This window comes from Falco punctatus (assembly GCF_963210335.1).
Source record: "Falco punctatus genome assembly, chromosome: 2".
NCBI lineage: Eukaryota > Metazoa > Chordata > Aves > Falconiformes > Falconidae > Falco > Falco punctatus.
Genome location: NC_137581.1, coordinates 80,493,056 through 80,516,900, shown reverse-complemented (window position 1 = coordinate 80,516,900; position 23,845 = coordinate 80,493,056). Strand labels below are relative to the sequence as shown.

General features: G+C 38.4%; 1 protein-coding gene across 1 annotated transcript in view; it reads right to left on the bottom strand.

Annotated features, from left to right (window-relative positions):
• The window catches only part of PDXK (pyridoxal kinase), a 51,168-nt gene that overhangs the window by 16,397 nt on the left and 10,926 nt on the right, over positions 1–23,845 (bottom strand). The window contains exons 2-3 of the mRNA XM_080376971.1: positions 10,176–10,230; positions 3,224–3,328 (exon numbers count right to left, since the gene is read on the bottom strand). Coding sequence (XP_080233097.1) covers positions 3,224–3,328; positions 10,176–10,230 — 160 coding nt within the window. The remainder of the gene's footprint in view (positions 1–3,223; positions 3,329–10,175; positions 10,231–23,845) is intronic.

Genomic DNA, 23,845 nt, shown 5'->3' with positions numbered 1-23,845 from the left:
AGAAAAAAAACACATTCTTTTTCTTCAAAACAGCAGTCTGAATTAGTATTATTTATAACGTAGTAAATAAGTGCCCTGGTTTCAGCTGGGACAGGGTTAATTTTCTTCTTAGTAGCTGCTGCAGTGCTGTTTTGGATTTGGTGTGATGTTTTTAGTTGTTGCTGGGTGATGTTTATACTAAATCAAGGACTTTTGGGTTTCCTTGGCCCTGCCAACCAGAGGGCTGGAGGGGCAAGGGGAACTGGGAGGGGACACAGCCAGGACAGGTGACCCAAACTAGCCAAAGGCATGTTCCATACCATGTGACATCATGCTGAGTATGTAAACAGGGGGAAGAAGGAGGAAGGGGGGGACATTTGGCATTATGGTGTTTGTCTTCCTGACTAACCATTACGTGTGATGGAGCCCGGCTTTCCTGGGAATGGCCGAACACCTGCCTGCCCATGGGAAGCAGTGAATGAATTCCTTGCTTTGCTTGCAAGCGCAGCTTTTGCTTTACCTATTAAATTGTTCTTATCTCAACCCTCATGTTTTACATTCCTTTCTGATTTTCCTCCCCATCCCTCTGGGTGAGGGGGAGTGAGCGAGCAGCTGCGTGGTGCTTGGGGTTAAACCACAACAATAAGAAATATTTTAAATTCCATATATTTTGCTCTTACACTGGTTTGAAGCAGGTTTTTTAAAATTATTATTATTGTTGCTGATAACAGTCCAACACATTAATGCAATGGAGACTTAATCTTGCATATTTTAGAGCAATGCCAATATACCAATCAAATTCCTATTTCTAGGCTTAGCAGTAAAATAAGTGGAAATAAGTTTTATTATATCTTAAGGCCCTAATCACAATGCTAGCACCACAATTATTCTTATTTAATCATTAATTTATTTATTTTATAGATGCTTCTTTATATATTTATTTTGTGTATTAACTTTATTTACAACATCTGTTAATTAATGATTTTATTTTCATTTATTTTAATTCACATAGTAGCAGTATTTTTAGCAAGGTAGCTTCTTCAAACCTACAGCTTGGAAATGTCCACTCTACCAAAATATTCAACAACAGATTTTGGAGATTTTCTTTTTTTAACTCACAAAATTCATCAAGTCATAGTTGTTGCAGAGAAATGGAAAAGGCTTCCAAGATTTTTGAACAAAATGCTTTGTCTTATCTCTATGAAATGCTGATAATCAGTCAAAAAAGCCAAGCAAACATTTTTGTTTAAAATGACCTATGATGGTAGAACTGCTGAAAAAAACCCAGAAAGTATTATTAACATTATTGACAGAGGTGTTTAAAAAATTACACTGAACTAGAGTTTATTTTTTACCTTGAGTGTTTTATTGTAAATGAAACAAATATATGAAGATCTACAAGTAACTAACAGTCACAAAAGTTAATGAAATGTTATTTTGTATAATCAACCTGAAGACAATAATTTCCATCTCAGCTAAGATATCTAGTCATCAGACATACAATTACAGTCAAATCCCATCTGCTGACAAATTAGTTTTCAGTGTTTAAATAATCACATCCAGGTTGTTACAGGTACAAATTACAGTTGTGCGCTATAGTGAATGGCTGTTCTTGTTTGAAGAGAAAAAACTGTCATTTGGCCCTGAATGAAAAAATCCTGTGTTTTAAGTTCAGCCACAGTGCAACTGAACACTAAAACACTGAGAGTGTTATTAGATCTTAAGAAATTAGCGTCATTTCTATCCATGCCTTCTTTTTGTCCATACTGAAAATGGCTACACCAAATAAGATTTTTAAACAAACATGAACAACACACTGACCCATCTACCCAAAAATCCTATTTTAAAAGGCATATTAATAAAGATCCTTTTTTCCCTCCAAAATTTCTTTTTGATGAAGAATTCTATTTTTCCTTCTACCATTTTTAATATCTTACATCCATTTTGCCAGTACAAGACAGTGAGAGCAAAGGAGCTGGGGTCTCTCCCAAGAGTTAAAAGTAAAATAAAAGAGGAACGTTTCCACTAAAAGAATACTCCAACATTATTTACAAATTTTGTGTAATAGCATCTCCTGAAAACTCCTACAATACACTGTGCTTTTCCTGGAAATGCCCTCTGTGTGAGTTCTTTTGAGGAAAGAAAGGGTGTTTATTTCTGAATCACAAAGAACCCATTTATGCTGAAAGTAATTTCTTAACCTTAGTGTAGTGTATTTCTATTTCGTCTTTACTTTGGAGATATTCCCTGAAAAGGAACTGACAATGCCACACCTTTCAAGCCAGAATGACTGCTTTGGGGTTATAATCCATACACTTAAAAGTCTCCAGTTTTCTCTGTGTATAAAAACATTTTCCTACAAATTTAAGTAATGAAATCAATCAAATCTGGCAATATTTTTCTATTTACCTTTAAAAAAATATCAGTTCACTGCTCTATAGATATTGATACTGTAATCTAAACCAGATGCATAGCTCTTACTGAAGTGAAACCTGATCAGTAACCTGTATTTGAGAAGCAGGAACTAGATGAGCAGCGGTTTTTAATAGAAACTGCACATACGATCTCTCCTTTCTATAGAGCATTCTACAAGTTCTTTGGCTATATTTATAAACACTTTGCACCTAGTGGCAAGGCAAAGGAAAACACTGCACAGTCATTTATGTCCTGCAGAACTGTATTCACTCAGAGGACCTACATAGTAACAACAGCAAAAAAAAAATAATCAAGAGAGTCTACAAAGTCAAAACCAAAATCCAACCCTGCTTATACTCTGCCCTGTATCCAAAGCACTACCCCCTAAAGTTCAAGTAGAAAAAGCAAGGACAACTGTTTATAAAATCATGCTACAGTACTGCAGCGTGCCAGTACTGCAAATTTAAGAGAAAGACTTAAACTCATGTCTTCATAATAAATTTTAAAATAACACTCTGATAATTCCTCATCCTTTTTTCAGTAGAGGCACTCCCAAAACATTAATCAAGTCTGTACATGACTGCCCTGTATAAGTCTGTAAACTATATGGCGGGATCAATTTACCCATCAATTAAAACCTTCAGACAGAACACTGGCTGCTTTAAACTAAACAGCATGAGCAGTTGAGACTACAATATACAGATGAAACTGCAGAAGGACTCAAAGGAAGGAAAACTTAATTGCTTGGTTTGGAATAATGAGGGATATGGTTTATATTTCTTTACTTTTGTTTACATCTCATGGGAAGTTCAAGGAACAAGCTTCTTACCTGTGAGTACATAATCATACCGGTTGACCTTGTTCAGCTTAAGTCCTTCATAGAGCTCATGAAGTTCATCTGAATTTAACACCTGACCCTTCCAGTGGGCATAACCTGCAAAGTAAATGCCAGATAATTTTTCAAGAACTAGATTTTCTATTTAGGATCACACAGATGATACACATGGAGGGACCGTATCAGATATTAGCACCAGAAGGCATTGCCACCTCCTCTTCTATAAAACACTGTTGCTGAATGAAAGCTGCTGTCAGCAGAACAGTTGCTGTACTCAACAACTCCTTAGCACCTCTGTTTCCCGAAGGAACTAGAGTGACTGCATTGGCGATTGAGACTGTCCACACACGACCTCCTGCAAGATTTACCCTGGAGCCTATACAACCATCCTTTTCCTGTGTGGAGGGGGACAAACGTATGGCTTAGACTTGATTGGGGGAGGGTGTCAGTATAATCTGGTTTTGTTATTTTATGCTATAAAAAAAGAAAAACATTGACAGCTAGATGACAAGCTTAAATAGGCTTGTGGATCTGTCTGGACACAAGCATGCAGCACTGCTGCACCCATCACATATGGTGTTCACTGGGACCTGCACGTAACTAATAGACTGACCACAGCAGAACATTGTCATGGATGCTCTTTAAACATACCAGTGTAATCTGGCAGAATTTCTTCCAAAAATAGCACAGTTTTAATGCTGAGGATCCTGGAGGAGGCAAATGAGTATCAGAAAGACACTATAAACAGACAAATAATATCCATACACTTTTACCCTTGAACGATGTCTTAGAATTACAAGCCAATATTCTTGGCTAAGACATGGATGGATGCTGAAATTACTTGGGAGAAGTTGGACTGATTTCAGCAAAAAAAAGGACCAAGCTTCATGGCAGCCAATTTCAAGAAAAAGAAAGAGAAGTCTTCCTTGACAGACTCTAAACATTTGTTGAAAACTGTAAATGCATCCTGCACCTTGTCATCAAAGCCTGCCCATGTAGATGGCAGCCATCACTCCCTTGTATATAACAACAGAGCTTCCTCCAGGAAATTAGATGAAGCACTCACAATCTAACCCTTCCGACCTCCATGAATTCAGAGTTTGTCAAAATCTTTTTATTAAGTGGAACTAGGAAAAATGAAATGTTAAATGAGGCATCTGCTTTCACACCACCCCTATGTGAAGGCAATGGTATTTTGTTTGTTTTAACTTCTGCTCTTACGAGTTAGAAAACTCTGGTAAAAACAGTTGGCTTTGATTATCACTCTAAACTGTGTTACTAGAGTAACTGCCAAAAGGTGCCTAGAGCCTAGGATAAGCACATTTTTCAGTTTTCCTTCTTATGAATGCAAATACACCACAGTAGGGTGAGCAGATGGATCATTTTGTTCTCCTCAGCTCACAAAGGCCTAGGTCTAAAACATGACTTGCTGCCAGCTGGCTGGGGGACTGACTCACATCAGCCACTACAATCCTCTCCCTAGCAAATGTATTTTAAAAAGTCTCTGTGAAGAAACGGACAAAATGAGGGATTCCCATATGTTTGGGCTGTAGTTCCATTGCAGAGCATAGCGGTATTCAGAACAGCAACACCTAACACCTAGGCACATGTCTAGCCCCAAGTATGAGGAACCCTCAACTACAACTTACTCAAGTGTTTGGCTTATTTAACACAATGCAGATGTTCGCTCTGTCACATCTGCAGCTTCAGATAGAAATAATCAGTCCTCTCCCCGAAATCTCTACTTCTATTAGCACTGCAAAGCCAGTCCATACAGGCACACAACAGAGTCTTTCTTATTCCATTGTGCCTGTCAATGAAACTGAGTGTAGTTTTCACCCAGAATCAAGGTCAGCTGGCAAAAGAGCAGTCATTCATCTTGCACACGGCCATAAAAATAACTATGATAGATCGTCCAGACAATCTAGATACTTTGGGGAGACATTCCTACAGAGGGACCCTGCACATTCACTGTTTATCTAGAAGCTCACCTTCCTATCTCAAGCCCTCTCAAACAGTCAAGGCACAGGGTCTGTGCCACCCCCATCCTCCACTGAGGGAGGAAAATAAATATAGCAACAAAATGTTAGGTAGCAGCCCAGCTTAGCTCAGGAATTTTAAGTTATTCGCATGGGACAGGGACATTGTCCAAACTCTGTAGCGATGACTTCCAACGATATCTAGAGGACCTTTTCTATCATCTGATAACATGTGTAATACAAACTAAGTCTAATCACAGTAACTGGAGGGAAAAAAAAGTCCTAGGGAGGTTTTCAGGGAAGCCCCAGCTGTTCAGACAGAAGAAAAGGGGCAATGTCTTCACTGGATCTGCAGAAAAGTGTGATTTCACAAGGAACTGAATTATGTTCGAGTAAGAAGAAACAAACCAATTCAAAACTGGCAGCAACACGGGAACAACCCTAAGCCCTTTCCCCAGACTAAACTTCATGTAACATGATGAACAAGGGGCAAATCCCATGACCCTGCATTTCTCTTACTTTCCTGGTAGAATATATAACCAAAAAAGCAGCTTCTACAGAGGGACAGAAGAAAACCCCAGTTATTCATGTTCAAAAAAGGTTTCACTTCCAACTGAAGGATGGATACCTTGGGGTCCCAGGGAGAGGGACTATTATGAAAGGGGAAAGGCAAAAAAGAAGGAAGCCAAGTCCTTGTTTTGGCTGCAAAACCACCAAATAATTCCCCTCAGTGCTGGACTGAGAGCAGAGAGAACACTGCAAATCAGTATACAGCTCTCCAAAACTGCACTTGGCTCAGACTGACAGTATTAGTCTCCCAGATTAATAATAATTTTAAACACAAAAATGAACATGACCATTTAAACATCTTTATGCCCCTTCTGCTTATCTGTGTTATGGCCTTTTACTGCAATTAAATGTTATATATTTGCTTTTAGCAGATAAGGGAATGAAAACAGGTAAGATACAATGCCTCTTGTCACTCATCCCTCTAAAATGGTAAATGTGTTCATTAGTCTCCAAGGAAATGTCTTGGTTCATCTGCATGAAAAAAAAACCCCAAACCAAAAGCAGCCAAGAAAGGCAGCCAAATATTGCACTCAAGATGAATTTACATACTTTTCTTTCTTGCCTGCCTCCACTGGTACACATTTTTTCCTCCTCTGGAATGGATTTATAAGCCTCTTAATTACTTCCAAAAACAAGGAAAAAAGAATAAAAAACACAGGCATACCAGAAGAAGAAAAGAACAACCCAAAACAAAACAAAAAACAAGCTACCATTTAAGTATAGCAGGGCACGTCAGATTTGTTTTCCAAACCAGAATGTTCTGTTCTGAGGTTTGAGTTGCTCCTGTGCTGCTCCCTACAAATCTATTCCAAGTGGCTTCAGTAACCAAGTATTTTCCGTGGGAAAAAGGAAGAAAGAACTAGTGTTTAAGAACATGATGGGCAGACAATCTGGTCCCAGCTGTGTCACAAAATTCACATGTAAACTCTGGCATACAACCTGGTCTAAACATCTGACTTAATCTTCAGCTACCAGGTGGCCTTCGACAAAACCAGAAATACAGTACCAAATTCTCCATTGGATTTTTTACAGCTGGTCAGTGTGGGAGTAAAATACTACCAGTGTTAGGCAGGAGCAGAGATCTTTTCTTTTTGTCCTGCACTACACAGATGTGAATGACTGCATATGGGCGGTAGACTGTGGAAAATCACATAAATGAGACAGAATTGTAATTTTTCATGTATTAGACCTATCTGCCAACCCAACCACCCACTACAGACCTACTAAGTGGAAGTCAAAACTGCTTTGCTTAAGAATAAAAAGAAAAGGAACAGGAAAAAAAACAGGCTATTTACTCTGGAGCAGTTTCCAAGGTGTGATTTGGATGGCAAAGTAAGTACATTATATGCTTACCATTAACCTACCAATAAAAAAAAAATGCAAGTCACTGAAGAATTAAAAATGCACCCCCCAAAAAATATCTAATTTTCATTTTTGCACAATCAGAGGACGAAATGCTTCTGTAAACAACACAGTAAAATATAATAAATAGCATAGAATCTTTGCAGGTTGCATGACAGCTTCTTTTATTTGTGCATGAAGCAAGATGCCATTCAAGGGTGAGTCACTCTCACACTCTCATCATAAAAGTTCTTCACTAAGCAGCATGACAAACTGTTCTCCCAGGGGGACTGATTTAAAAGACATTTTCCAAATTTCAGGATTATCAGAGACTGAAGAAAGCTAAATTTTCTGAGCAGGAGTCAGCAGAAATAGGCCCGTGGTATCTTACTAATTTAAAGACAAAGCAAAAAAAAAAAAAAAAAGCAATAATTCACCAAAGCATGTTAGTCATAAATTCCCTCTGCATTTTATCTTTTGCTGACAATATCAGGTTTAAAGATGGGGATGGGGAAAGAAAGAATGCTGTGTCTAAAACCTCACACAATTTGCTACCTGTGCCCCTCTGGTATGTGGCATTCTTTGAGAAACTACAGCTCACAGCTAGATTTTGAAGCAGAAATTTGGCCTTCAGCTTTAATGATGGCCACAGAAAAGGGTCTCATAAGATCTTGTTCTCATATGAAAAATCAAGTTACCTTCAGCAATTCACCCAGCACACTATTGCCGTGTATTGCAGCACTGTTCCAGACAAGCCACAGCCCAGCATGGCAGTTTCTGTTCCTAAATCCCTGAAGCGGTAAATGGATTTCCAGGTGCTAGTGCTAGTTGGTGTGCAGGCATGCATACATGCTCAGCTTTGAAAAGTCTTCTTATGAGGATACCACATGTTCCTACATGACTATCCCAAAGAGGAGGTTCAAAGCCACTGGACTTAGAATCTATCCTTCAATTTAAGAAAGGGTAGAAAGGATTTCATAGAAAAACTGCAGTGCTAGACAACTAGACCTGCCATGAAAGGGAATATGTACGGGCCCCTCCTTTCTTTGCCATTCCTTACTCTTCCAACCAAATAACCGACACTTCTACGTATAATCTCCTTTTACACACGCTTGGCAAGTGACAAACACAGTATTGTGAATTTTTTTCTGAAAGCTCTGTTTCCCAAAGTCATGAGGTTGTGCAGTGCAGCAATCTTTGGAATTTTCTAAGCACATTTATAAAACAATCAAGATTACAGAAAAAAAGAAAGTGACTCCTAAAACATCAGGAGACAAAATAAAAGATCCAAGTATTTTAAAGACTTGTGATCCCTGAGACACTTTTAGTTTTGGGATGTTCATTTAGGCCTTTTTGGCGGGGAGTGTAGTGGTGGGGGTGGCATGGAAATCCCTAATTTGTTGTTCCTTCTGCTACCTTAATTGCCAAACTTCAAATGAAGCACCAGTAACATTTCTCCACTTGTGATACTATTACTTTTTTTTTTTCTTTTTAAGATATTGAAGGTTTGGATTTTTTGTTTTTAAGATGTTTTAAGAACCTGGTCATCCTGTTGGTAATGTAATTTTCCTACCTTCAAACACATTCAGTTTATCATCCAATAAAACCTCTATTACGCTCTTTTAACACCCTTTAAAGCAGATTTTATCTTGAAACTGAAAGCCAACAAACAACAAGTGCTCATCCATTTTGAGTGCTAAGTTATTTCACATGAAAAAATTGCTTAATTTTCGGAAAGTACAACAGTTTTACCCAGCTATCAAACACCAAACAACAAAAAATACCCAACTCCAAAACTGAATACATTAAAGAAAAGTAAGTCACACCTAAGTATCTCTTATAAGTATGACAGAACTTTGTACTGTGCCAAAGGGTAGAAGCAAAATAAGCAGCTTTTTGCCTGAGCCACAAAAGGCCCCCATCCCTTGTTTAATTATTACCTCTTTCATGCCTTTTCTCTACAAGCAGAGATGGCTTTCTAGCTACCTTTGAAACATTCCTTTCTTCTTCTCTGGGTGACACTAAACTCCTTCCATGATGGGAATATTTTATAACTTTTTGAAAGCTGCATGGAGTTCAACATAGTAAGAGAGGACAGAGGCTTCTTGGTCTGCTCTCTGGTCCAAAAATTAGTAGTTTATTAATAAAGCTGTACTTGTGAGATAGTAGGAAAGTATCACAACTTTTGACTTCTTCCCCCCCCCCCCTTTTCTTCGTCAGAAACAATTTGAGCTCTTTTCCAAGATGTTAAAGTCAGAATTTGTTCCTGGATTATTTTTTAAGACACCCTTAGAATTTCTTTATCTAAAGATCTCCCCTCAAACAACCTGCCACCACCACTACAGTAGATGTGTCTCCATTGATCCAAAAATAGCAAGTCACTAAGTCACTTTTACCTTTATGGGTAAAAGGTATTGCTAAAATACACATAAATTTAAGCTTTCTTTTGGAAAATAAAGTCCTCTAGCACTGTGAGTGTTAGAAAGTCTGAAAGTATTATGTGAGTGCATGATACTCAGGCTTAGAACCTAAGTAAAAATGCACCCAAATGTATTTGGTGTGCGCCACCCCCTTCCTCCCTCCAGAATGAGGATTACGTGCTAGCCATCTGGGTGGGCACATAAAGAGAGGAAACATGTCTAGCTGCGTATTCTTTTGATGTTTGTGTTGGTAACATAATTATGAGCATTATATAGCCGTAACATACAGAAAACAGTACTGAAGACTCCCCAGTTCACATGCCTGTCTGTGTAGATGGCCGTATTTGCGTTATTTCACTGTCTGAATTAATTAGATTACTGCCTAACAAAAGAAACTCACACTGTAAAGTAGCAGAACAGGACACTACTGTGTCTTATCATGCCCTAATCCCAAATTCAGATTTCTGTGAGACTGGAATCAAAACACGAAAATTATGTTTCTGCTCTATATCCTGAAAATGTGAGTGAAAACATCAGACCCATCTCCTTTCCACTGTCATGTGATGAGGTGAGCCACATGTTGAGTAGAACTGAGTGACTGTGGAGTGGTATCTGAAGACACGTGTAAAATTTTACCTGTGTGGTTTGAAAACTGGACAGAGTTCACTGTATCAACTTCAAATCCCAAAACCTGTAACAGAACACAAGAATACCTTTACTAACACAGCTTTGTTAATGCATTATTAATGTCACAAAACACAAGAAAGGATTCTGATTTCCCAGTGTATATTTAAAAATCTTGAGCATTGTTTTGAAGTGAAAGCTGAGTCAACACACATGCAATATAAACAAACAACACAGTACTTCACTACAGCGGTAGACATGGAACAAACGTCACACTGGCAACAGCACCAGAAAAACAGAGTTCTGGATCCTCAGGCTAGAGTTCAGCTGGGGATAAGGATGGAGAGGCTGGTCCAGCAGAAACACTGAAGAAAGCCTTGGCTAGTCTTTCTTGTCAAGAAAAGCAAGGTACTAAATTAATGCAAAATGTGGAGGGAGGATGCAGTAAGTATTCCAGAAAGCCAATCTTTCTAAAAGAAGGACAGAAGAATCTTAAAAGGGATCAATGTTATGAGCCATACTTGGATGTCACAAGCAGTTTCTTCACAACTAAAAGAGAATAGAAAGAAATCACAGAGAATTAATTTAGGGCATGATCAGTCAATCAAAGGGAGAGAGCTCTTAAAAACACAGAGTAAAAAAAAGCCTAAAGCATGCTCCAAAAGCCACCTTGCTCCCTTGCATTACCAGCAATCTAAATATTGAAATACCCAAGAATTAGCTAGTGATCAACAAAAGCATTCTTGTGGCCCCAAAAGATATAATATTATGAAAATAAGAGCATTAAATCAGGAGAAAACTAATGAGGATTTTTAACCTGACAATACCTGTTTAATACAGACAGGCATTGCTGTTCAACCCATTTTTATCTGCCATGAAAGAAATTCTAATGCAACAGTGACATAACAGTCTGACATTTAATATTTGTTTCCACATCCTACTTGCTCTGAGTAAGAATTCTCCTCAAAAGACAAGCTTCTATGTATGGCTCAGTGAGTCATACCGGGAGATAATAGTAATGATGCATCACTGTTTATGATCCACTTTCAGGCAATTTGCAGAGAAGGGGAGAGTGAACAAACGAAGCTTTTGCCAGTCACGTTTTTCACTGAGATGCACGCCTCTCCCTTTTTATCACAAAGGCATCCCCCTCACATATATTAAAATCTCTGGGTGTATGGTGCCAGACATTAGGCTTTCCCTGTGCATGTACTTTTGCACATGAAAGCTATTAAGCGTTAAGCCCCTTATTTCAAACCCTGGGCTGTTACAACATGGAGGTATGTGCTGCAACAGGTAGTTTCTTCTGCCTGCAGGTGCTGCATTTCTATCATTTCACAGCTCAGATTCCACACCGGTATTCACAGAGTAAGTCTCTTCTTTCAATATACAATAAAGATTTATGTTTAGTCCTAACCAGAAAGCAAAGTAATCTTACATTAATCATAGACAGAACGGCGGTTTGTCTCAGCATGATGAAGTTAAAATTAACCTCAGCTTCTACTCTTACCCCAGTTTCTTGTTTCACCTTGGTAGATTTTATTTTAAAGACCCAGGAATTAAAGGGGTGAGAACATGGCAATGCTGTTATGACCTTAACCTTGATGCCTGCACAGGCTCTTCAAAGAAATAAATCAGAATACTGCCTCTAACCAGACTGTCATCCCATATTTGATTCCCCTCCCTGCAATAAACAGACCTAAGAAGTTCTTCTTTCCTTCAAACATCTTGGCAACAATGAAGATTTAATCCATTTCTGTGCAATACTTAGATCACGTCTCTCCAACTATTTAACACTTAACACTACAGAACACACTTACTATGATTTACTAACTAATCAGGTTTTACACTTAGCACTTTAGGGAAGAAAAGCACACACAACTGCTTGTAGGGAGGGCTGCTCCACAACACAGATAAGCACTGTACCAACTGATGGTCACCAGAAAGCGCAGTCCTCCTTTACTGTCTCCACCAGCACAAGCTATCATTAGACTTCTCAACAAACTTTTCTGTAAGATTAGGGATTTTGGTTTGTTTTGGCCAATTAATCTGCTTCAACCAGCAGAAGAGAAAACACAAGGAAGACCATTGTTCTTGGAGACAGCTAGGTGCCAGGTTAGCTTAGCTGTATGCTTGGTAAAAAGTGAGTTAAAGAGCTTTCAAATAGCTGAGGAAGAGTCCGCAAGGGAGCTCGATATTCTCACTTTTCTTATCAGTGCAAAACAGGCTAAAAAGCCTTTAAAGCCATTTACTGACGTTAGTCTACTCTGTCATAGTTTCTAATTTGCTCTAAAGTTTCGTTTTGAATAAGTGCATATGACTGTCATATAACACACCTAATTACAAAATTCTCTAGTTCTGATTCAACCCCCCAAATTAAGCCAGAGTTACTCCAAGGAATTTCCTTTTACAAAGACTCTTAAGCAAAACAGAGTAATTAAAAGACATTAAATGTCATTTAAACAAAGTACAGTCAAACTCCCTAATTAGTACTACCTTTGAAACAAGACCAACAGATGTTAAGGTCTAGGCTTAGTATAAAGTATTAAAATAATCAAAAAGAAAGCTGAAGTCATATTAAGCCAGTGCATGTTTGCTACCAAGCAAACTGCATTAAAAAGTCTCATGGAATGTAGTCACTGGAAGACGGCTTGAAAACAGGGTATATTGAAGTGCTAGAAGCAGCTTTTGACAGCAATCATTTCTATGGCTACAGAGAAAACTGCGTCTTGATTTCAGTTTGTGTAGTTCATTTTAACAACCTGATCATTTAAACTGGATAAGGAAATGTTATCTTCCTCCTTCAATGAGGAATTAAAAACCAGTACTAGTAACTATCATCCTTGCATATCTAGAAGACCATACATATCAGGAGCAGTTTCTGATTCATTGAATGATGAACACTTTCCCTGCTTACAAAGGGAGCTGTATTCAAAAGATGCCTCATTAAATTTTTGAATATGTACTCATTTTTAATTTGTTAGGCAAAGCTAACTAAAAGCACTAATTTTGAGGTTTAATTGATTTAGCTAGAAATTTCTACCCCAACCAGATGTCAAATAAATCTTAAGTGAAAGTTAACTACCTCCTTAGAAATACTTGATTTTTGTATGTACAGACCTAGAAAACTGAGATCAGAGCAAATGTATTGAAACACATAAATCATACAAAAAAATTTTGCACACAAAGTATCGAGTATCGCCCAAAATTATGCACTTATTTGGATATCAACAATTCTTCCAATGTCATAAACCAGTAAAAATCAACCTTTCCTTTGGAAAATTAAAAGTACAAATTTATAACAGGACTAAACTCAGTTATATCTATCAAGTTTCTTGGTTGTTGATATGAAACACATTTCAATTACTTATCTGAATTCATGGATCTAAAATCAGTCCACTCTGATTTTACTGACAATTTTTCCTACATACAGAAACAAACCTCTTCATGTTTCTGAAGTTAAGTACTGTTATATATATGCCAGTTAAATACAGTTAGATCTATACAGTAGTTTTGTGGCATTCAGTCAGAGAACAAATTCAAGCTAGTAATGGTTTATCATCGTCCACTGAAATCCACAGCCGTCTCTATGCTTTGCTTAAAAAATACATCAGAAGCCACAAGTAGCACTTTGCCAGGTCCACCTGTGTGGCAAATGCCTTTATTGAGATAATGACAGCTTCACCTCATACTCCCTGATGCACCATTTTCCCTTTGCCTCCTTAATTTCTTTGCACATCAGTCTGCTACGTTTGCAAAATGACCCAATTTGGGGTGTTAAAACTGTCCTTTTTCTGTGTGTGTACGCATGATGTGTTCCTTGCACCTCTGTGTAAATAAACTGGAGGAACTCACTCCCACTTGAGTTTTGCTTATGTCAGAACTACAGCCTTCAGATTTTATTAGTGTGAGGACTGAGATTATTATTATGGCAGATACTGTGCAAGTGTCCAGGGCTGCAGCTGCCAGGGAGACACATCATCTACATTACCATTACCCCCTGTTGTGGATGATCTGGTCCCTTCCAGGCCCTCCAGTAGAGAACAATTTCTGGTTTCCACGCTCTCCCCTCTGCTGTCATTCTGTATAAGTATAAATTGTCCACAGAACTGCAAATCCTGTGCAAACCTAAACCCACAGCCAGTTTGGGTAAGGATGATAAACCCTCTTCAAAGGAAGAAGAGAACTGAGTTCAGACTAAATCTCTCAGCCTCCACTCTAAGCACATATCAAACAATGTTCTTAAGACCCAAACTAAGGTTGCCTATATCACATCATATAGTGACATTTACTGCGACTGAAGTCTCAGAGAAAAATGGGTGAATCTTTAAGCAAAGGAAGCAGAACTGTTACATTTCTAAAAATAAATCACAAAACATCAAAAACAGAGTTTTGTATTTGGAAAGCATGGCTTGCAGACCTGAATGATGCATTTCAGAAAAGTATTTGGGAGATTAAATCAAAATACATACACTGAAGCAGAATGCATTTGAAGAAACAGCTAGCATGAAACACATACACTCCAATGGGATGCATGAGATCAAACTGGACTTAGCTCTTCATCACAAATAACTGAAGGAAAGGGACAAACATCACCCAGTTCTTCCCACCATGCAGAAAGGGCTATCCCAGCCTTGCAAAAAGAAGGTGCATCATCTGTGCAGACACCTAGTCTACAGAACTTATCAGAATGCTCATCTTCAAACTAGCAAGTGCTCAAGGGAAAAATCAACACAGAAGAAAGGAAGAAACTTCATAATGCATGGACAATCGCTAAAGGTGTTGGTTCTTTTTGGAAAACTGAACCAACAGCCTAGTTTTCCTAAAAGCACAAATAATTTAAACTTACACCCAACCACCAAGCCACAAATAAAAAGCCAGAAAATGGATCTCCTTCAAGATTCAAATTTTATAAGTGATACCAATTGTTTTACTAGTAGAACAACCTAAAGACCTAGAGACACAGAAGATGTCTTGAGTTATATAGGTTATAAATATAGCTAAACCTGAGTTCCGGTTCACCTTTAAAAATACAACCTTTTGGACTTTGCCACTGTGTTAATGAATTAGAGGTTTGTTTAAAATTTACAGTCTGTCATCCTTTCCCTTCCATAAAACATTTCAATCATACATACACTGAAACACGCTATTTCTTCATTGCAAAGAAATAATACCTGAAATTGTTAGAAATGAAAGATTAGAAACATACATTTCCTTCAAGAGGACAGTCTAAGGTGTGCCTGTTATGTAAAAGGTGGAGGGCGGCGTGTGGATTGTAAAACAAGAAAGAACTATTCCACATTACGGAAAACTTTGAGTGTAGCAACAGAAGTTAACAGGAAGATTTTGAAGCAAATTCAACATCTCAAATTCAGTTTTAATGATTTCTAAGCTTTATGTTCATATTTGTGTAATCTACATCATGTACCAATGGTCTGGAGACAAATAAAAGTACTCATTTTTACCTTGTAATCCTGTTTGGTATTTGATCATTAATACCACTTGAGACAGAAAACTCTTAACTTCAAAGATTAGCTCTTCCTCAGAAATTAATAAACATTCTCATTTACTCTGTTTCCGTTTAAAATATGTCTTGCAACTTTACTATGCTTCTGCAGGGAAAAAATTAAATTTCCAAAAGTATCATAGACTTTATTGATAACAAGGAAAGAAAAAAACCAACATTTTGTTACAGAACATTTTAAGAACAGCCAAGCAGAGAGCTTAAGAAAAGCAGCTGTCAGGATGTGAAGCAGCCATCGGGGTGTGAAGCAGCCTTAACCAGTTTTGTGGTTTAACAACAATGAAAATGAGTAGACAGCATGCACAAGGAAGTAGTGAAAAGTTCCAGATGAGGAAGACATATGGCCTTCATCCCTATCGACCACCAGGAGGTTGAGGATAACCACCCAAAAGAGATTGTGCATAAGCAATTGAGACTGTTATGCAAGATGTAACTAATTTGCATAAGCACCGCCTGTTCTAGGAAATATATTGAATATTGATGCAACTAAATGTATATAAAGAAGTAACTTGAGAACCAGAGCCGAGCTAGGAGGATCTATCCCCCTCATGCCCAGTGCTGAACAAACAAATACCTGTTCCAATTTCCTGACTGTTAAGTTTGTTTAGGAAGCAGCTTTTTCCAGCTTCATTACAGTACTCAAGATGTCCTCCTTTTTCCTTGCTTGTATGCAGGTTGGGGGGGGGGGGGGGGGGGGGGAGCTTGGGGGGTCAGTGGTGTGTGTCTCAAATCTCCTAAGCGTGCAAGAAAATCCATCACTTGAATTACATTAACTTCTTACCTGAACTGTGTTTTATTGCTTTCCTAGGTACTAAACACTAGAAAAAAAACACAAAAATTTCCAAGGCTTTATTTTACATATTTAGAGAAATATTTAGATGTTGTGGAATTGCTGTCCCTGGAGGTTTTCGAAACCCAGGAGGACAAAGCCCTGAGCAACGCAGGCTGAACATGGTGCTGACCTGGCTTTGAGCAGAAGGTTGGACTGGGGACCTCCTGAGGCCCCTTCCAGCCTGGGTCACTCCATCATTCGATGATACTGCTACATACAAAAAGCTCAGTGTTAGTAGAACTCCATGTGTAAAACCACACAAAAATATCACCTGCTACCTATCCTAAAGTTCTGGTTACAAGGATAAAAACCAGTAGTATGGTATGTTTACTATCTTTACTGGCAAAGCTAACATGTAAGTCCTTTGCTGTTAATGGTCAGCAAACCCATTTAACTAGATTGTTTTAGTTTGCACTTAATTTAGACAACCTCAGAGAACAATGACCTACTTCTGCAAGAATGAAATTCAATTAAAAATACCTCCCTATTCCGCAAAATGGTCGCTACATACTTCCCTCTTTGGGCACTGGGTTTACGCCTCTGGTAGCATTTCATTTTAAGATTTGAAACTAAAACCACAAAGCAGTACTGCAGCTCAAGTTAGAGGAAAAATCTGGAACAATGAGTGAAAGGCAGAGAGAGAAAAAAAAAAAAAACAAACAGTGTGAATAATAAAAAAAAAAAAGATTGTATAAAAACAGACTTTGTAAACTGCATACATGATTCTTCCATAGTATTCATGTCCCCTGACACACTTTCACAGGTTGCTACCTATATTTCATGAAACAAAGCTGAGACCTCCATCCAAACTCTCTGGTTCCTTCAAAGTTCTCAGTTTTGGAAAATGTGGGCTTTACCGTAGCAGAACACATCAAAACAAATTTTTCCAAGTGAGCCCACAAACCAAACTTTGTAAACCATAAACGCAGAGAAAGTATCAGAGGTTGAAGTTGCAAATCAAGCTCAGACAATCATTCACATAGATCCTTTTATCGGGAACACAAGGTACCTCATTTCTTGTATGCGTAATTAGAGCTTCACATCCAGATCTCAGCTACAAATATGCCACAGGTGAAAATCTCACTATATAATTTGCTTGTTCACATCTCTACAAGTTGAGTTTATCTCCAAGGGAAATGCAGCTTGACAAGAAAAGGGCACTGGCTAAGAAGAAGGAAGGAACAAGATTCTGCTAACCAGGGAAAAAGAACATTTAAGACTCCACTTTTGAAAGGAGGATTTGACTTTCTTGCTTCTAGTTCTCCCAAAATAAATGCAGCACTGTGTTCCAACACTTACCTTCCTTGCACTTAACTCTTCTGCTTTGTAGCAAGATACTCACTTTGTAAGTAAAGTCAGACTGTTTCATTTAATATTCAACTGATGAACCATCCAAGCCAGGTATGTCCTTTGTGCCAACGGAGGGTAACAGACTGATGAGTTAGAGCAAAGTAACAGTAAACATTAAGAATACTGAAAAGATGGTTAACTCACACTAGACAAGTGAATCAAAACCATCCAGATAGAGTCTAATAAGGCAGCAGTGTGAATTATGCACAGAATTCCAAATGAAGGATTTAGAGATGTAACCTCAACTGTGCTACTGATGCATTTTCCTTTACCTGGCAAGATCAACATGCAGGTATATTTTCAGAAACAACCACTGATTTCAGCTGCTTTCCTACTTGGTGACTAAATTGTGATGCCTAGGAATGATTCACCAAGTCATAAACCCCAGGCAGATCTCACTGCTTTCACTTAGGCGGTCAGGCTTGTCTATTACATTCCACTAATATCTCTTGCCAGAGTTTAAAGCAATTGTCTCTGCAGAGAAAACATGTCCTTGCGGAGAGCCTGAGAAGCAAGGAACCATGACAGATATTAGGGTGTTGTTTTAAACCAATTCTAAAGAGTATACTGCCTTTGAACCTTTTAGTGTATGCACTCATCCTCCTGCTGAAAACAAATTTTGCTACTGAAGGATTTCTCAGCTAGCCACACACTTGATCAAGATATGGATGTTCTAAAGCACAACGTCATCACAGTCTGACCTTCAGATCATTTTGTACTTCCAAACCTTTTCTCACCACCGTGCTGCCATTTAAAGAAGTTGGAGGAAAGCATCTGGAGAACATGGTCTATCATCCTGCTATATTAAACACACCAGTACTACAGATTTCAGTATCAGAAGTTGTAAAAAATAAACACTGTTTCAAATATTCACCTCCTAAAAGCACTAAAAATATAAGCCTTCATAAAGCCCTGTGAACTGGACAAGTGTTATGCTCATATGGGAAGCATATTACCAGTAAGCAATGACAAAGAAAGGAGACCATCAACTCTGCAAAGCATTGAGCTTAAACTAGTATCACTTGAACTCTGATGTAAAAAGCCAACATCCTGTTCCTCTCATACACAGTAAGAATACAGCTAGGAAAGAAGAGCTTAAGGAACTTACACTGCACAGAATCAGTGATACTGCATTATATGTACCCTATATGCGTGCTGCCACGATCTCTGCTGTACTGGTACTGTACTTTACATACTGTATGTGTGGTCTTGTGCTTTGTTTTTCAGAACACAGACCATGCCACCCGCTGCAACAGCAACAAACTGCCTCTATTTTTCTCCATAAATTAATGCTTTTTATGGAAGCCTTCCAATATACTCAGAACATAGTATTTAATTTTCAAAAATTAATGGAAGGACATGACAAGCCCAGGGGCTCTACAGAAAGGAAAAAAAAAATATTCTCAATTTCAAGAGCCAGACCAGCTTTCCATATAATAGGGAAATGCTTTGAAATATATCATTTAAAGTATACATACAGCAGCATTTTAAAAAACAAATTAATATTTAAGAGCAAATCCTACATTTCAAACAAAAAATACAAACGTACACACACACAGTTTTTTATTAAGCTTAAGAATATATTAAGTTTATCCCAACAAACATCTTAACTATGACTATGAATTTTTATAATAAATCCTTAATAATTGCCCAATTACAATCTCACTCCTCTGCCTCCACAAATACAGTTAACATAAGGAAATTCAACAAGGTGAGCTGGCATAAGGCCCTTGAATAAATGGATCTGGGCCAAAAAAAGAAGCTAACAGTAGACAGACATAACAGAGCCTGTCTGGTGCCCCATGGGAAAGGAAAGCATCTCAAAAACATCAACAAGTAGCCCACCAGAACCAGGACTTATGTACTGAAAGCAAAACAGTTGGCCTGCTCAAGTCTGCACAAGGCACATCTCGTTAACTTCAGAGGGCCTTTATCTGAGGGTATGTGACAGCAACACAAAACCTATCAAAGGCTTAAAGAACCCCACTATATGATCATATTTTCTTCCAGAGGACACCCCTCCTCGTCCACATTTAGATCACAGCTGGCTTTATTGCTGTTAACAGGACGCACATATGGTAAGGCCCTACATCAACAGGAAAATTACTCTTGAAGTAATGCAACACTGACAGATGCATCAAAGGCAGTTTTACAGCATAAAGCCATACATAAACAAAGGGGGTTACAGAGACTTAAACAGACACAATTTGTGAGGAATTTTCAAGAAGTCTTGTGGTAAGTCCCCGAAGTGCTGATTTTTAGCAAAGCATCTGTATAATCCACAAACTGAATTAGCCAGTAATACCTGTATTTGTCTACAAAATCACCATATCACATAAACCCAAATCATTCCATCCCTTCCAAGTTTTTTATACATATCTTAAAACCAAGCTTCATTGAAAGTCATTAGAAGAATTAACTTTAATGTCACAGTTAAAATTACCCTGTCAAACAAGGTAATTGAGTTTTTTGGGTTTTTTTTTTTGCTAAGTAATGGCAGCGATACTTTGCAATAAGAAAGTCTCTATATAAGGCCATGAAACGCTCCATTGTATTACAAGTCGTTTGCATATATGTGCTGATGTTTATGTACTACAGTTTGGAACTTTGACACAGCCACCACTGTAATTCCAGTGAACATCACTGCTCCGCTTTATTCCTCTGGACATGGAACAGAAACATTTAAAAAGGCTGAACTTCTGTAATCTAATTTGGAAGGGGAGAAAGGATTTCCCCTTTGCAGCTTGTACCTCTCACTGTGTGCCAGCTCTTTACTTACTTGCGTCTCCTTCCATTTGATACTGAACCAAAAAACATACATTGTACTAGATGTAGAAAATTAGAACACAAATTCAGTTTGAGAAAAGGACCTTGGGAAAAAGAAAAAGCATGCCCTGGCAATTAGTGAAGCAGGCATAATTGCTAGCGTGGGTTGATAAACTGAACTGAAATTGCTGTTGACTAACCCAGTCTCTTTTTTTCTCTTTCTGAGCTTTTAATAAACCATACCAAACAGATAATGAGAACTCTGTACATACAATATAGCTGTATTTTAGTGCAGCGTTTGGCAAGGCACTGCAAAGAAAAATCATTAAGATACTGGAGATACTGTGCCAGGGTAAAAATACAAGAGCAAATAAACTAGCTTAGAAACAGGGATGCTGGAGATAATGTTGGTGATTCGTTAATCTGGAGTCAGGTACCAAATGGGCCGCTTCAAAAACTGAGGTTAGAAATAGACAATTACAAAACAGACAATAGAAAAATACAGCAGATGACCTTGAGAAAAAAAAAGTTATTTCACCAGTGACAAAGACAGACAGGAAGCACAGGAAAGACTGTAACAGACAAAATAATAGTATTTGGATAGTACCTGATACTTGTTAAAAACAAGATAACTATATAATCTTTTTTAAAAAATCTACAAAATATACTATATGAAGACATATAAACAATACACAATCAGCCAAAAAAACCCAAAATAAAGAACATACGAACAAACTGCTTGGTTAGATCTGTTCATCCTCACACTAAGAAAAAAAATTCCAGAAAAAATGGAAACCACCATGCCTTTCCCTACCTGAACCTACCTTTCACCTCAACTTCTTGTATTCTCAAGTCAAACTCCATGCATCTCAAACTGGGGTTTTTTTGCTTCCTAACTTAGCTTTCCAAAAGTTATAAAAGAACATACATGAGAGGAAAGTAGGTGTGGAGGAGTCTGCGATATTTTATATATGCTGCAGCCACGTTTATTTGATGCTTCATTGTCCCTCTATGGCCAGAAGTTCTCAGGCCCAACAACAACTAGCCCTACAACAGCAGAAACAAGACAAGATGATCATCTCAGGTAGTCTAATGCCCATTTCTTGAGTGTCACTGCCTTTTCACCTCTGATCAACTGCACACCAATTTTCAGGATTTACAAGCAGACTTCAGCACTGGCCACCACAGGGGGCATTAACTAAAGACTGGAGCAGAAAAATGCCTCTCTTCTGCCAGAGCAGACTGCAATTTTTGTTCAAATGTTCTGGCAAAGTTGGTACTTACTGAGAATTTGCAGATGGGCTGATCTAGCTGTAAGACCAAGACTATCTAAACAGAAAAGACCAGAACAGCCTGAGACTGCAGTGAATTTGTTCTCAAGTAGTTTATTCCTTGGTTTTTCTGAAAAGGCTCACAAGTACATATCTGAAACATAATCAGGCCGAATTAAAGGTAAGGATAATAGTACCTTAAAGATGTTCCTCCAAATAAGCCCTGGATATGGAGGAACGTTTCAGAGCAAATACCACCAGGTCATTCAGTTCTACTTTCCATCCTGAGAGACTGATCAGTGTGCATTGGTAACTATTCAGTGCAATAATAAGTCAGTAAGATGGCGTAAAATGGATGATTTTATCAAAATTCCCTCTAAGCTGTTTTGTTCAGCACTAAGAAATTTGTTGTTCTACATCATCAGCATTTTTTCATAGGCTACTCAACAAACAGCCTCTTGTGCCTGCAAGAGGCACATGGTAATCACTGTTACTCCATGCGTTACATCAGTTCAGGATTGACCCGACTCCAGAGTTATAAAAAACTGTGGGATAGCTGCTCTATTAACCTTCCTATGGGCAGGAGGTCATTCCTGCCATCTGGGGTAGGATTAAGTGACAGATCTTCAAGACACTGATTTATAAGGGCTAAGGTAAATGAGAGACAGGGACAAATCGGCTTCTGCTTCCCCCTTAATTCTTCCCACCAAAGGATACACAAAAAAAGGAGAACAAGGTGGTGCTGTGGGTGTCTGACTACCTTCCACCCAAGAAATATATTTCCTTCCCCCAATCCTGAGACTCAGATTACCATTAGGTAACTAACTTTAGATGTTGATTTCAGATGGCAAAGTTGCAGTTTATGTCTCTTTTGAAGAGTATTAAGTCTGCAGGTTCACTGCGAATTTGAGATTCATCATCTTCATGCTGCTTCTTTCTACACTTGGATGCAATTTGACAAGAACACCATACGTGTCACTACAAACTCCTGCCAACTGGAAGCATGCAGTGCTACAAGGAAGTTTACAAACACTGATTAGGAGAGGCAGACATACACAGCAGCAATAGGTCCAATAGGCATGGACTTAATATCTTGTTTAGTTTAGTGAATGAAATGGGGGGAATGAGGGAATCCCACAATACATTATTTTCCTCTGATATTTCTTTTATTTTTATTTTTAGTCTTGCTGTTCATGTTGTGGATAGTTAGATCGCTAACCTCCGGTCCATTAGCAATGCATGGCAAACACATTATCTACATATAATAAGGTGGAGTTATCCTACAAGAAAAAGTTTTATCCAGCACATACACTTTATTTGGCCTTCTTGGGCAGACCATGAATGAATTCCACTCTCCTACCAAAGCTTTAGATGTTAAACTGCAAGATAACTGATACTCATCAAAACAGAACAGGAAAGAGGTGCCATGTTCTGTAAAAACCACACCAAGGCCACCACAGGGGAAAAATGAAGCCTCTAGAGAACAGTTAAATGTCTCACTGATTCCTTCAAAGCAAGCAGATGTCTCGGATAAGAGCATACTTTGAGGAATAATTCCTTCAGTGGATGATGCCAAGTATAGATGCCTGGGGCTTACTCCTGCTCTGGCCCCTCAGTTATGCCAAAAGAGCTGTCTGCGGGGCTATGTAGGGAACTGGATAAGGAAATCTACTCACAAGATAAACATTTTCTTCTTTTACCTCTTTTTCAAGTTATTTATAACCTGGCTGGCCTCTCAGAGCAGTTTACCACATGGCCTCACAAAATGTCCTTGAAGAGTTGAAGTGGAAAGCAAAACAGTGCAGGTGGAAGAACCAGTTGGTGGGGGTCAGGAAAGAGCAGGAGTTTCTCAAGCTGGCTTTGCTACTGAAACCAGCAGATCATGAAACTATACCCTAGAGGATAGGTGACAATAGAAAACCTCTCAAATATGAACATC